Source organism: Lutjanus erythropterus, chromosome 6 (genome assembly GCF_056507025.1).
Source record: "Lutjanus erythropterus isolate fLutEry1 chromosome 6, fLutEry1.hap2, whole genome shotgun sequence".
Classification (NCBI taxonomy): domain Eukaryota; kingdom Metazoa; phylum Chordata; class Actinopteri; order Lutjaniformes; family Lutjanidae; genus Lutjanus; species Lutjanus erythropterus.
In genome coordinates, this window is record NC_139322.1 from 12327787 (window position 1) to 12343756 (window position 15970).

At 41.3% G+C, this 15970-nt stretch overlaps 1 protein-coding gene across 2 annotated transcripts in view; it reads left to right on the forward strand.

Moving 5' to 3' along the window:
• anks1aa (ankyrin repeat and sterile alpha motif domain containing 1Aa) overlaps positions 1-15970 on the forward strand; it is a 91973-nt gene extending 76003 nt beyond the window's left edge. For both annotated transcript variants that reach the window (XM_084720635.1, XM_084720636.1), the window contains 10 exons: positions 3236-3334; positions 3931-4077; positions 4557-4664; positions 5832-6002; positions 6125-6262; positions 6344-6415; positions 6534-6620; positions 8332-8469; positions 10151-10333; positions 13909-15970. In XM_084720635.1, the coding sequence (XP_084576761.1) occupies positions 3236-3334; positions 3931-4077; positions 4557-4664; positions 5832-6002; positions 6125-6262; positions 6344-6415; positions 6534-6620; positions 8332-8469; positions 10151-10333; positions 13909-14025 (1260 nt within the window). In that variant the 3' untranslated portion in view covers positions 14026-15970. The remainder of the gene's footprint in view (positions 1-3235; positions 3335-3930; positions 4078-4556; positions 4665-5831; positions 6003-6124; positions 6263-6343; positions 6416-6533; positions 6621-8331; positions 8470-10150; positions 10334-13908) is intronic.

Sequence of the window (15970 nt, forward strand, 5' to 3'; positions counted from 1 at the left end):
TACATTGATCGCCCAATGTTACATATAATTTGCGAAGTTGTGTACTTGAATGATCTCACGTTTCCACCAATGTTCAAACCGAGAGAAATCTGTGATTTTATTCAAGGTGGGAGTGTGTTTCATTTGGTCACCACCAGAAATCAGCAAACATGACTAAACTTGCGTAACTTACGGTCTGTATTCTGATATCTGTATCATCTGAGTCACATGAGAGACCTCACAGCAGCAGAAATCACATACTGTGTGTTAATTATTAAAACTGTTGTTGGTGATTGGTTGGTTGTGAATCGACTAGTTGATTGATGTACCAATCATTTACATGTCAGTCTCTACCAGTCCCACTTCACCCAAACCATCTGTTTCGTAACAGACATTTTGTTCTGATAACTTAATTGACTTTCCACGCCAAATATTTTGCAACCCTCAACATCTGCAGTGAAAAACTGATTAAATTGTTTGTTTGCTGTGCTTACCTCAGTGATGGATTTTATAAACTGCCTCTTAAAATTCTGTAAAGTCATAAAGCAGGCCTTCAGGCTGCGCAAAATACACAGGAAACGCACTGGAAACAAAATAGCTGCATTAAAACACATCTACTTAATAGTAAGAAAGTGCAGAAAACAACTGAGGAAATGGGAGTGTAGATTCAGTGTGTTAGAGCTCTACACTTCTCCTCTCAGAGCCATTTATCAGTTAATCTCCAGTGGGACAGTAATGCAATGATCCATGCAATGTGAAAGCACTATTATCCGTCCAGCTCTCCAAATAGTATCAATCCCGAGCTGCAGAGGCAGCGATCGGCGTGTTGCTGCTCAGAGATAATGGGCTTTAAGTTGTCAGTTTATTGCGAGGTATTAAGAAAGCAAAAGAGTTGCGTCATGATGTCTTGAGCTCAATATGAGCTCTAATGAGGGCCGTGTTTCACCATGGTTACGACCGACATTAACTTCTTTAGAGTTCATGCACTCGATTTAATCTTTATTTCTTCTGTCTGTAACTGTTTTGTTTGTCTCTCCGTCTGTCTGTGCTATTTCTTATTTTTCTCACTGCCTGTCCATCTGTCTCTCTGTCTTGCATTCCGTCTGTTTCTTTTCTGTTTTTCCGTCTGTCCTGTTCCTGTCTCTTTCTGTCTTTTTGCTCATCTGTCTTTTTATCTTTCTGTTCATCTGTCTCTTACTTTCTTCTTACTAATTTCTGTATGTCTGTTGACCTGTCTGTCTTTCTGTCATCGATCTGTTTTCCTGTTCTTTGCTTCTGTCTGTCTTTCTATTCGTCTTTTTCTTTGTCTTTCTATACTCTCTGTCTTTCTCATTTGTTCTTTCTGTCTGTCTGTCTGTCTGTCTTTTGGTCATATATGCCTCTGTCTTTCTGTCTTTTTTTTCTGTCTTCCTGCCCTTTTTGTTCTTCTTTTTGTGGTTCTTTCTTTTTGTCTTTGTCTTGCTGTCATTTGTTTCTCTCTGTCTCTTTTCGTCTGTCTTTTTCTTTGTCCTCCTAACCTTTCTATCTGTCCCTTACTTGCTCTCTTCTTTCTGTCTGTGTGCTTCTGTCTGTCTGTCCGTCCACCTTTATTTCTTTCTCATAATTTTCACAGACCAGCTGCAGGCAAACTCTTACCGAACTTCTCATATTACAAGCTCATGCACTCTGCCTGTTGTATCATTGTAAAGCTGTACGTCTCTGACTTACTCAGCAGAATTGTGATTAACATTGTGATTCTACAGGCAGCATTACGCAGATTACTCTGCAGATTTTACTCTCACTGACAGGCTCGCTCCTCCCCTCTGCTCATCCCTTCCACCCCTTGTTTGCATCTACAACGTCTGCATGAAAAACAGGCTGTCAGGTTTGACCTACAGACTGCTCCTCTTCCATCCCGTTACTGCTGTCTGTGTGTGTGCGTCCATAGGATTAACTTGAGGTTCATATTAAGGAGTCAGCCACATGTGCCCTGAGCGGTCACGATTTGTTCCTGAGGCAGCGGCATCATGATACTTTGAACACATGAGCTTTAGTTGCTGACTTGGTCTGCAGAAGTGACACCGTTAGCATTTATGGCTCGTTCTGCCACAGGCATTATTTTCTTCCCCCAAGACACATCTGCCAAGTCCTGCTCTACTGTGATGTGATTGGCTAGTACTACTTTGCTACTTGCTAGTATTAGTTGGTCTTGGCTCATCGGTCCGTCCTTTTGATTGCCAGAAAGCCTTTCCAAGGTTGTCAAAGGGTCTGTTTTAACTATGGATATTCCTTGTGACTAATTTCCCTGTCCTTAAATGGAAATTTAGTTTTAGACCAGTCTGAAAGTAAGAAAATGTCTATAATTTAAAATTTATATTGGAGAAGGTTGTAATAATGTACCTCTGGAGAAAGAAGCAAAAGCAGAGGCAGCGTTGTAGATGCCAGATTCCAACTGCCAATATCTGCACTCACAATCTCAGCCAATCATAGCACAGTTGGGCGGGGCTTGCCGGAACAGTCTTCTTCTACAGCCAATAGGATTAACATGGAACTCTTCCTAACTTCTTCTTGGTCACCTGAGTATCAATGCTTTGTAATAACTTATTATTTTTACTGTCAGACCGTTTGATCAGCTAACAGGTCGCTGCTAAAGAATGACTTCAGTGTAGAAATAAAGTCTTTCCTTGTACACGTCACGGTGTTTTGATTTTTCTTACCCCTGCAGCCATCAGTTACAGTCTACTATCGATGCTGTAGTCTACCCCTCCATCTCGTATCGCTGACCACTCTGCAGTTCTGACATTGATTTATCGCTCCTTTCTCCATTATCCATTACCTGCCACACAGTCCCAAAGGTGGTACAGTGTGTAACCAAAGACGGGGCTGATCATCATTCACACACATCCCCGTCAGTCCCCTCCCCCACACACTTATATCTCATTTAAGGGGTTATTGACGTGGCCCCCTTTACTACAATCAGTAGGTTGAGTCCCAGAGAGGAGTTTGAAGATCTCACTCAAGAGTAATTGACCTCTTTTTCTGCAGTGGTAGCGTTACTGTGATCAATACTAAGCCTGCAGCTCTGACTCTTCATATGGAGGATTTTTCTTAACTATATAGATGCAAACCTGGAACCAAACATTCTGTGTTTATTTATTTATGTGACTTTTTACATTTTGTTGCAACATGCTTTGCCTGAAATTAATCACCTGATGCCCTTGAAATCAAAGCTCTTATCATTCAACAGAGATGCTGTTTTTTGTGTTTCGTTCTATAGGGGAGTAATGTAATGGAGGACCAGGACCTGAGAGAGATCGGGATCACAGACCCGAGCCACAGAAAGAAGATCCTGCATGCAGCGCGCTCATTACCCAAGGTGACAAATGATTGATTATTACTTTAGTACTTATCTCAGTGTAATATTTGACCTGATTCAGTGTCATGCATTGCATCTGATATTGGATCACAAGGTGCTAATCTCTGCTAAATTCCAAGGCGGTTGTGCAGTGGTGAAAAGTTAACCAAGTCCCCTAATTAAGCACAGTTGTCTAGCTGGGGCCCATGTGTCATGATTTAGATTAGCTGTTCCAGCAAAGTTATTTCCCCTCTAAACTTTTCAGATGGTTTCATTGAAAAGATTATCCAGTATTCCACAACAAAAAGAGAAGATAAGAGAAAAGGGGTCATTTTTCAGCAGAATGAGAGCTTTTACTTTTGATGTTTTCAGCTGATAACATGTTTGTACTTTTACTTAAGTAGGATTTGGAATATGGGACACATAGTAGAGTTTTTTCCAAAAATTCAAACTGTAGGCTGATACCCCATTTGAGTCGTACAAATATACATGCATGAGGTCACTGTAGCAAGTACAAGTCAAAAATTCAGTGAGTTGGTTTAAAAGGCAACACACAGGCCTAGACTTTATCCCAGACCCATCAAAGCATCAGTGACTGATCTAGTGTTCTCCTACAGGTGAAAGCTCTGGGCTGTGACGGCAGCAGCTCCCTGTCCTCTTGGCTGGAGAATCTGGGTCTGCATGAGTACTTGCACAACTTCCTGGCCAGTGGCTACCGCTCTCTAGACTGTGTCAAAAACCTGTGGGAGCTGGAGATTGTCAACGTGAGTCACAGTGACGTACGGGGACTACGAGGAGTATCAGAGGGTGAAATTAGTTTTACTGTGTGTGTTAAAGAAAATCCAGGATTGGGGACAGGTTTGACAGTTTACTCCAGCTTCAGTTAGCAAAGGCAGGAAACTCAAACTTTGAAGGTGAAGACACAGAACTTTGGTGTTGAATATTGGGGAACTTCTCCAGTACTTTTATTGGTTAAATGTTTAAAGATTAGGGAATAAATCAGTAAGGTTATCAATATGGCAAGGTTACATAAAGTAAACACATGTTTTTGTGGGAGTTACTCTAAAATAACACATTTAGGGTCTCATTTAAGGCTAGAGGCATGAAGACTTAAAGGGAAAGTTGTTATGACAGGTTAAGTAGCAGTGTCTGATGTTTCTTGGTCTGTGTCCAAGTTTCCAGCACTTCTGTTTCCTCGAGTGCTGCTGCACATGTTCACCAGATGATTTCCTCTTTCCTCCAGGTGCTAAAGATCTCCCTACTTGGTCACAGGAAACGCATCATTGCTTCCTTAGCGGAGAGGCCCTATGAGGAGCCTCCAGTCAAGCCTCCTCGTCTGTCTCAGATCAGGGTGAGGACATACAGATGCCTACTACACCGTTTCCCCCACGACTTTCTGCATTTCTTTTCAGACCCGTAGTTCAGTTGCTTTGTTTCGATAGTAGCACACAAATGCCAAATGCTAACTAACCAATCTCCATGGGTGAAAGCAGTAATTTGACCACACAGAACGCCGGAGTTACTGGTCTACTGCTGCCTTGATCTGTTAGTTTGTTTGTGTTATTGTGTGCCTTAAAAGGATAGTTTGGATTTACCAAAGTCACACAGTAAGACAAACAAGCTCATGGCATCTGCAAAGTTAAATTACTGATTTGGCCAATGGAGTTTGGTTTGTGTGGCGAGAGCAATATTTGGCTTATATAATTGTGCTTCCCCATCGGAATATTGATTTATCGATTTTTTTTTTTTTAAGTGACTAAAATACATTTGCTGTTGAATCTGTCTGCATCAATTCATTGCTTTGCCTCCGTGCTGTTACTCCCCTCTACTTCTCAAACTGGGGGTGTGTCAACTGGCATCAACCTCACTTAAAATAATCCCAGGTATCCCCTTAATATACGTGTTCATTAAAAGAACAGAATATCCAGTTCTATCCAGCACCTCAACATCTTATTTAAAGTTGTGCTGCCTGAAGAGCTTGCCTTTGAGATAATCTCTGATGGATACCATACCACCACACACTCACACAACAATTGTTCTTCAGATGGCACATCAGGTGAACTTGATTGCATAGCTGTATCAGCATGAAAGAGTGTCTCATTAGGCAAAATGTACGCCATTTGTTTCGGATGGTGGAGTCGATTGCGTTCTGACTGCAAACCTCACCAGAGTTCAAGTGGAGGCGAGCCGAGACCAGCCTGTCTAGATGTTCTCAGCCCGCTTGTTTTACCCCACATCCAAGCGCAGTTTCTGTGTTAAGAACTAAACCTGAGGGTGAAACACTTCCAAAACAACATCATCCAACAACATCCAAACATGTTTACACTTATCTGTATTTTTTCTTTTCACACACTTTGAAGTAACGTGTGGTAAGACGGGCCAAATGAGTTTTTAATGGTTTTCCCTCTCAGACTTGGCTCTGCTAGTTTCAATTTATTTGTTTTTTAGTCTGCTAATTTTGTTGTTTTTGTGAAGGATGAAGGGAAAACTAACCATGTCCGACTCTGTCTCTCTCCAGTGCCAAGACCTTCCTGGATCCCAGTCCTCGTCTCCCCTCAGTCAGATGGAATCCTACTCTGGACGTTCAATGGACCCTCTGCTGCCAGTAGGAGAACCAGGGAGGAAAAAAGTGCCAGATACTGACTATGACGTCACCCAAAGATATCGGAGTGAACGACACAGATCGCACGTACGTTTAGACTAATCTGCGTCCCTCATTATTTCAGCAGTACATTATATGATGTAATATATATATTTATATATATATAGTGGGGTTCTACCAGTCTTATTATTACCTTATGTGTTTGCCAGGAACGGTACGAAGAACGGCATCGAGAGCCTCGTCTGACCCTGCGACCGCCAAGTCTGGCAGCGCCGTACGCTCCAGTCCAGAACTGGCATCATCAACCTGAGAAACTCATCTTTGAATCCTGCGCCTATGAAGCAAATGTACATTCACGCCTCTCTTCTTCCTAAATAATGTGGTTTTCATTGAACATAAACACTAACATCTCTCCTATTCCACTGCAGTACCTCGGTTCTATGCTCATTAAAGATCTGCGGGGTACCGAGTCCACGCAGGATGCCTGTGCCAAAATGCGGGTATGTTACAACTTTCTTCTCTACTCCAAGGTGACAGACATAGGACATAATACATAAAGCGTAAGTGAACGATAAATCAACTTAATGTCTTATCTGCCTGTGTTCTGTTTTCCTTCAGAGGTCGACAGAACAAATGAGAAAAGTCCCAACCATCGTCCTCTCGATCACCTACAAAGGTGTAAAGTTCATCGATGCAGCCAATAAGGTGAGCCACACCCGACCCGCTCTGTGTGAAACTTCACTTTTTAATCTGTCCCTTATAACTCTGTAGAGTCATACGACATATCAAATTGAAGTAACATTTTGTTATCATGTGCATCAAAGTGTTGCAGACAAACATCACGCTGCTTCTTTTCTGTGATTGTAAATGTCATGTCTGGAAGTTTGTCCCGGATTTGTTCAAGTTTGTATTTCCTGACAGTGAGCAGGTCTCCTCATATTGACATTTATTTGACATTATTAAAAAAAAGTTTGGAAGCTCAGTCTGGTAATACTTTGAATGGATGCACTTTACTGCAATGGCTGTGAAACACGATTTATGTCTCAATGTCTCCTCCTCACTGCCGGTCTCTTGTCATATTTATAAATCCGATTTTTTCATAATACACCACTTACAGCTAGGGATGCAAACAACTCACTTTTTGGCGATTGTCACTTTTCTCACGTCTCTTGAGGTGACTTGTGTGAATTGTCAAGATTCAAAGAGTCACTATCCACAACTGAAGTACAACTGAAGTGACAAAGATTTAAGTGTTACAGTGATAAGACCTCACTGCAGCCTGAGGGTGTGTTTTTTTAGGAGGGGACGTTGTTAGACCTTGAGGACATAACTGACCCTTCCTAAGTCCCGCCCCTTTTTACTCTGTACTCCATTAGCATATCAACACTTCCAGTTCCCCTGTTTCCAAATCAAGTTTTTTTAAAAAAAGGTTTTAGTTAGTGCCTGAAATAAAGTCTGCAGTTAACACAGGCTGAAGAGATTTTCACATTTTGTTCTACAGCTTAAAACGCGTCATTACATACCTCACTTGTGTGTTTAGAAGTTTAGATATTGGCTTTTTGTGTAGTGGACCAGGGTGATGTTAACTTCCGGGTTGGCCTATTAAAATATGTCATCCCTGCAGCACTTTTCAGCAAGCTTATTACCCAGCAGAACTTTGGTCAACTTTTCATGTTAAGTTAGCTAATAAGCTAGCTAATGATTGATGTAGATTAGCTAGCTGGTTGGCTCATGTTTTGCTATGTAGATTGGCTAGTTAGTTGGCTTGCAGTTTCCTAACATTAACTATCCGGTGTAACTAGCAAAAAGCGAGCTGACTAGCCAGCTTGCTACCATCAGTAGTTAGCTAGCTAGTTAGCTAGCATTTCACTAACTAATTAGCTAACTTAAGATGTGAACATATGTGACTTTTACAAGTCCTCCAGCAACTTTTGACCATCTTCAAATTTTTGTTTCCTGTCAACATTGACAAGCCTAGCACAAAACTCATCTCATGCAGTGTGCTGTTATTGGAGCACAGAGCAAAAAGGGGCGGGACTCAGGAATGGTCATTGAACTATATGAAGTCAACTACTTCCCAACACTGCAGTTTTTGTTACTTTTTTAATTTTAAAAATTAAAACATAGCAAGTTAGTGCTTAACATATGTCTGTATATTGATCTGAGTATATTAATTATTCCTGTGTATTTAAACCTATAGCGCAGGCCTCCATCACATGGTTATGAGATATTACCCTCATTTTTTTCATTTGTGTATCTCTTTTCACTATACGTGTGTTTGCATCCCTGTATAGCATTAACATTCTGTATCGCATGGGCTGATATTCTGTTTGTGTTGTGATAATATCATCAAATAGAAACTCAAAACATTAATTATAGTCCCATTACTGAGTCTTATGCTGCCTCTCCTCTCCAGAACATAATTGCGGAGCATGAGATCCGTAATATCTCGTGTGCAGCCCAGGACCCAGAGGACTTGTGCACATTTGCCTACATCACCAAGGACCTGCAGACCAGCCACCACTACTGCCATGTGTTCAGTACCATAGACGTGGTAAGGACGCCCTCATTGCCCCGTCCTCTATGTTCAGATTATAATGCACAAGTTTATCTGTCTGGGGGTGGATTGTTAGCCTCACTCTCGCTTGTGAGCATTTGTGTTTGCTGTGTTTTTAACATAAACAAGGTGAAAACACTTAAAGCAGAATTTCTAGTGCTGAAAACTTTCCTTACTTGTAAATTTAAATTCCTCTGACTTACACTGAGAAGATGTGACTGCCTGCACGGCCAACACTGTTATCTCTAGACTGCCCTATCTCCTCAAGGTGTCACGCTTCAGTTGGAGCTGATTGCCTCCTTGAAGACACAGTGCTACTCTGGCCATGATAACTAGCCCTCCATTACGTACTCTGTCCCCCCCTGAGATCTGATGATTATCCTGCTAATCTGCCTCATAATGCTGCCAGGGTCATTCCAGACTAAAGTCAGTCTAACAATGCTCTGTTTCCTCTGGGTTCTCTGAGCTCTGTGATGTCCTCTGTGGGGTTGAAACAAGGGAATGCCCCTCAGCAGAAAATGTGCTAAAACAGTTTGATAACCATCAACCATCAACCATCACTTTTTTTGTAACACTTTATACTACGGGTACATGAATTATCATGAATTCATACATGACTTCATGCATGAAAACTCATGAATTCATTTGTGTAGTACTTCATGAGCTATTCGGAATGAAAAATAATTAACAATATCTCATGCATAACTAAATGCAACAACAATAAATTCTTCAATGCAACAACAGAGATATTTCAGTCATCATGTTTTCTGAGTTATTAACAATGTCCATGTTTTCTTCATGAGTTAGTCTGCAGTTAAAGAGAGAGAGAAAACCTGACCAGTCATATCAGTGCTAACGAAATCTGTTGAATTCCAAGTGTTATGATCATGATTAACTAAACTCTCTCTCTTTAACTGCAGACTAACTGATTCAAATACCTCTGTTATCACATTAATTTGTTCATTGTTCTTTCATTAAACATCATGCATGAGATACTGTTCATTCTAGTTCAGTCCTGATAGTTCATGAAGTACTACATGAATGAATTCATGCTTTTTCCTGCGTGAGGCCATGTATGAATTCATGGTAATACGTGCACCCTTACTATAAACCTGATTAACCATACTGCTGCTATCAGCCTCTGCCAGACACCATCCTCACCTCACAGAGAGGGAACACAGAGCAGATCACGTCTGACAGGATGGAGTCACATCCGGACATCAAGTAAACAGAAGACGTGTTTGTCTCGGGGCAGATTTCTCATCGAAGGATGTGCATTGATGATTTGAGAGCTCTGCGTTTTGTGTCTGTTCCCAGCATGTGATTGCTTTTTCCACTTGTAGTGTGAAGCTGAATCCTCTGTCTTTTAGTGTGAGGTGCTTGTTCATATTCGGAAGCTGTCAGGATATAACAATAGGGTGCAGCAGCAGCAGCTTTAATTCTAAGCTGTAGAGGATGTATCCAGCTCAGGTACTGAGGGGAGCTGCTGCAAAACACTCCTGAGATTACTGCCACTTGTCCTTGTTATGCAATTTTGTTTTGAAGAAGTTTTAGGGAAAAGAAACTTTGTTCTGATGTATTTTGCTGTCTCACTGCACACTGACTGTATTGTTGTTTTCCGGGCGGGGAAACTACTTAAACTACTTCCTGCTCTGCCTCTTCCTGTCCCTCTGTACAGAACCTGACCTATGAGATTATACTGACACTGGGCCAGGCTTTTGAAGTAGCCTATCAGCTGGCTCTGCAGGCCCAGAGGACCAAACAGCACCAGAATCTCCCAGTGGGACCCGGTTCAGAGGTCATTGAGACCAAGTCCAGCAGACCTGTACCCAAACCACGAGGCAGTGTACGGAAGTCAGCGGTGAGTTTGATATCAAATATATTACAGCACAAGATGCAATAGTACATACATGAATGAACATTTTATGCAGTGGTAGAATAATGCTGCATTAATGAAAGATAAGTTCTACTACTGCAGTGCAAGTACTAGGGAAGGTGAAAGAGACAGGTGTATATTGTGTGTTCCAAAGTTAGTTATTGTAGTCTGGCCCAGTGATTTAGCACTTCTTAACACTGTCACCTGCAGGAGTGGATGTGACATGCAGCTCATGGAGGTGATTAAAGTACTTAAAAACCCTTAAACGTTTGATTGCCGCCATTTGCATCAGCATTTGGTGTCACTCTCAAATCGTAGCTCATCAAATCCAAACACACAGATTTGATAAACCTACTTTTAGATTCAAGGGGACTTACACTTCTTGAGGATGTTATTATCTCGGAGATCCATTGTGAAGAAGCATCGGGGCTAAATATTCTGCTTCAATCTGTATCTGTTGGTGTTTAGCCTTTAAAAAACAATATTTTTACTGCAGTCAAAAAAACTTCTCACTGTTCTCCTGCTTACCACACACAAAGAGAGGCAGGCACCTGTATTAAGGGGGCGGTCAAAGAAAGCTGATTTGAAGACTAACTCATTTAATCCTATGAATCACTTTACTCAAATTGAGGACTGATGATGATGTCATTAAATATGATGACAGACATTCAAAGCTTAATTCGAAAACCTCACTAGAAGCTGTAGATGTAAAAAATGACGTCCAGTACTGCCCTAATAAGAGTCCATAAATCCTCTTAGAAATCCCAAACTTGCCATAGAATCATCCAGTTTTTAAGTTTCCTTCATTGTTGTAGTAAAACAGTCATAGTTCTTTGTAAATCCATGAGTATATTGCAAACAGGAACTGCTAATTGTTAATTTGGCATAATTTCAATGGTGCTGATTTAAAACTACTGCTATTACAAAAATGCTGTTAGTGTAAAACTAAAGCAGGAAAAGGTCAAAACTCCAGAAACACATGTAGTATAAAGAACAATTTTATTGTGAGACCAGCGTGGTTCAGCCACACGCTGATGCACATTACACAAAAAATAGTCTGGGAGGAGAAATATGTTCCCATGCACCCACATGTTTTTTGTCTCCTGTTTTTTTTTAGGACCTTAAAAACAGCAGTTGGCAAGTGGTACTTAATACTAAATGAACCTTGTGGTGACTTTATTTTGTAAATGCTGCTCATGGACAAACCTTCACACTTTTAAGAGAAGCAGTCCTAAAAGTGCTCAGAAGAGAAGCAATTTGAATATTCACCATTCCATGAAGGCTGAGCAGACTAGTATCTGCAGATAAGGATCCCTGCGATTTGTTTGAAAGCTCCAGAACAAGCTGTTAAGCAGAAGTTGTGTATAGTTGAATACACATATTTTTTGATCGGACTTTTGAGACTTCAAAAGACAGAGATGACAATGTAGATCTGTAGAGAAAAAAGTCTTAATTGTACGTAAAATAAAGTTAATTACAACCATCTCCACACCTATTATATCTAAGCTGATGGTAGACCAATATTTCTGCTTCTAATACTGTGATTTAAACTGTACTGCAGTACACTACTTTACAAAGAAGCAAATAAGATTATCAATTTGGTGACACTTTAAGTACCCTTGTGTAGTCTAGGCAGAGAAATAGGTTCCCATGCACCCACATTTTTTTTGCCACCTGTTTTTTAGGGCCTTGCCAAGGACAGCTAATGGCCCATGGCGTTTGTTTGGCAGCCACACTGAGCTGATGTCCACACGAAACACAGATTTTCATAATTCCTGAACCAAACAACATACAAACATAATGTTGACACCATACTACAACTTCAGACTGCTTTACCTTCTCCATGCAGCTTGGAAGTCATTGAAATTATGCCACAAACCTCTACTCTATGTGAAACCAAAGCATTTCATTTAATACTGAGTCATGTTGACATTTTATTTAATCATTCTGATTTCATGGGAACATAATTCTCGCCTTTTTTCGACTCAAACCCTCAAAACACATTAGACGAGTCTGAGACCGTTTGTATTAGTCCGCAGCTTCTCACATGATTATGAATCCACTGTGCTGATGTTTGTCTGGCTATTAGCATTAAACCATTAAGAAGTGAGCTTGTGCTGAATATAAATGAGGTAACTACACCTCAGGGACGAGTCGCACGTCTCCCACTGCAGCTAAATGAACTCATGAATGAACTCAGCGGGATCATGTAAGGATGGGATGTTTACTGTCACTGCCTCAGTGTCTGCCTGTGTTTGCTTCGCCTTTTATATCCTGATATATGCATTTTCAGCCTTTATTTAATCTAATGCGCTTTTTCAGAAACGCTTTGCCTCATACAGTTACACACACCCACACCTGTGAGCTGCCCACTATAACAGATCAGACTCCCCCTGTCTCTTGCTGCTCTATGTCAGTTTCTCTCTCAACCCCTCTTCCTGCTCTTTCCCTTCTTCTTCTTCTTCTTTGCTCCCTGTGTTCTTCCTCTCCTCTCCTCCTGGCGGTGTTTATCTCTCCCAGGACTCTCCTCCTCTCGACAGTCGTTGCTGTTACTGTTACACCTGCACCACCCACCGTCCCTCCTTCCTACCGCTGCACTCTGCCAGCCCTGCTGCCCAGGTGCTGCCGTCACATCCTTGGCTCATCCTGTCCCATCTTCTCCATCCTCTCACACTTTGCTCCTTTTTCTGCCTGCCTGTGCTTTGTTTTTCTCCTCTGACTGCCCTAAAAATCCCATAATCCTACATTTGTGTCTTTAACCCATTTTTATATTGCTGTTATTGTAAGGTTTACTGTGGTTTATATAGACATACACAGTATATGAGCTATACTTAGCCACATGTGGACCGATAAATGCTTTGAATTTTACTTTTGACTCAGGCGCCCTCTAGTGACAGTTTGGTTGTAACACAGGCAATCTTTAAATGAGCAGAGAAGCTCATTCAGAGCCATCGGCACTTGTAGAACTTATTTTCTTAAAGACATTTGGGCCTGTTGGTGAGAAGATCTTGAAAAGATTTCATTATTAATTAATCTGCCAGTTATTTACATCATTAATAGATCAATTATTTAGTGTATAAAATGTAAAAAAAAATTAAAAAAAATGAATGAATGCAACATCTTCAAATTGCTTCTTTTGTCCAACCAACAGTCCAAAATCCGAAGGTTTTTCTTTTACCGTCACAAATGACAAAGAAAAGCAGCAAATCCTCATATTAAAAAAGCTGGAACCAGAAAATATTTGACATTTTGCTTGAAAAATGACTAAAACATTTAATCGATTATCAAAACAGTTGGCAACTAATTTTCTTTCAACTGACTAATCAATTAACGGACTAATTATTGCAGCTCTAGATGTATGTATTATCACAACGTGTATAAAAGACTGTAAAATAAGACATCAACCAGATGGGTTCATCTGCATGTCAACACAGTTTGAGGATCTTCTTCCTCTGTGATTCAGTGCTACAAACCGAGCCGATGTTTTAAGCAACATAATTATTTGACGTCCGCTGCTGCTGAGAGGCTGTGAGTTTGACGCCCTCTCTTTGCGTCCACAGGGGGACATCGTGGAACAGGAAGGGGATTCTCAGTCCCAGGGCAGCGCCACGTGGCTCGTGGACCCCAAGGAATCCAAGCGCACTATCAGCACTAAGTACGAGACCACCATATTCTGAGTGGACCCCCCCCCCTCTTCTTCCTCCTGACCTCTGACCTCTGGGCCTGGTCTCACTCCTCCTCCTTCCCTTCCTTCTGTGTGCCTTTCACTGTGACTCTTGCCTCTCTCTGGGCTGGACCCCTGCCCTCCCCCCGCCTCCCCCTTCAGCCATCACACCTGCGATAGAAACTGACCGCTCCTCACCACTTCTTCTACACTTTTTATTGATTATTAGTGCAACCCTTCCACTCTTCTTGCTGGAATCACTCACCTTCACTGTTTTTCTCCTCTCTGTTTACCTGGTATGCTTCCTGAACTCTGTGTACAATTCTTCCCTTCTTCTCCCCCGTCAACATCCCACTATTGACTCTTGGTGATAAGCTCTGTTTTTTTTTCTTGGTGCTTTTCCTGCTCTATTAGGCGACGGCCACTCTGAGGCTTTTCACTCTTCACTCTTTCAACTCCTGACTTCTCCCGAGTCGCAGAGAAAATCTGACTTACCGCAGCCAAGAGTGACCCACTACTGCACACATCCTGTACCTGGATGGACATGTTTCCTGAGGAAACTGCTTCTGTAACTCTATGCTGGACTTTAGCAGACAGAGGTCGTGTTGTAAGAGAGGTTATGTGGATTAACTGAGGGGGATATTTCTGGCTGTCAGCTGTCTGCTCGAAGCCAAAGGAGGCTAAGATCATAGCACTGTGATAAGGTCCTTTTTTTGGAGCTAATGAAGTAAGCATTTTGGGGGATTTTCTAGTTGGGGGATAGGGCAAAGAGGCTGATATGGACCCGCATGTTAGTGGTCCTGAAAATAGACAGTCCAAACCTGCTTAAGACTGGCATGTCCTCTTCTGTCTATCAATCAGAGCAGCAGGATTTAACCCTGATGCTTCCTTTGGAGTGAACTAACTATAAACTAAGCACTTTTACCAAATCCCCAAGTGTGTAAGAATAAGTGCATCTTCCTCTGTCTTGTCTCTTTTTGTCTTCTTCTTTTCACAACAAATGCCTTCTCTGTTCATCCTGTGAGCATTGCCTTTTGTTTTGCCAATCACACCAGGTTAATATTTCACATCTGCTGGTGAAAAGAGTTAATCATTGTAAAGGAGGGAGGGGGAGTAATCCATTACCATCGCTGTTATTTTTACTTTATTTTAACCTCACTGCTTTGTGTGCGTGTGTCTGTGTGTCCCCTTCCCTATAGCTGAACACTGTGGCCACTCCCAGCCAGTAAAGAAAGGACAGGAATGAGCCCTGTTGCATGGTGGGTAGGTTGCTTTTTGTTTTTTTCTTTTGGAAAGGTGACCCACTTCCACATGCAGCACCAGATGGACGGTGCTCACCACAGCAACACTCGGGCCTGGAGACGTAAACAGACGTAAAGCTTTCAACACTGTGCGGTACATCGACTCCTCTGACCTCACTGACTTTATCACACACTCACACACACACACACACACACACACATACACAAGCCATCCATTCAGCTTCCTGTCCGTCAGAAAGTGATGTTTGTCGCAGTCAGGTGTTTTTGTTAAGCTTTTTGCATTTCCTGAGAAATGAATGGTTGCCTCTGAACACCCATCAGGCCTCCCTGACAGAGAGTCCGTGTTTACTCTTTCAGGACGTGTACCTGCAATATTTCAATGCAGAACTTGTAGTTAAAGAGGAAGTGGATCATTATGGGTTTTTTTTATTATGATACAAAGGTACATCTGTGGAAACCCATTTCCACCAGTAAAACGAAAAAATATTCCCATGGTAAGGCATTATTATGAGATGAAAAGCCATAATTATGAGGAAAAAAAAGTTGAAATTATGAGGTAGTAGGTCATAGTTTTGAGATAATAAATTGAAATTATGAAAGAACATGAGATTTTTTTAAAAGTCCAAATTATGAGATAAAAGTCAGAATTATATATAAAAAGTTTAAAATGAGTTTAAAAAGTCATAATTATGAGTT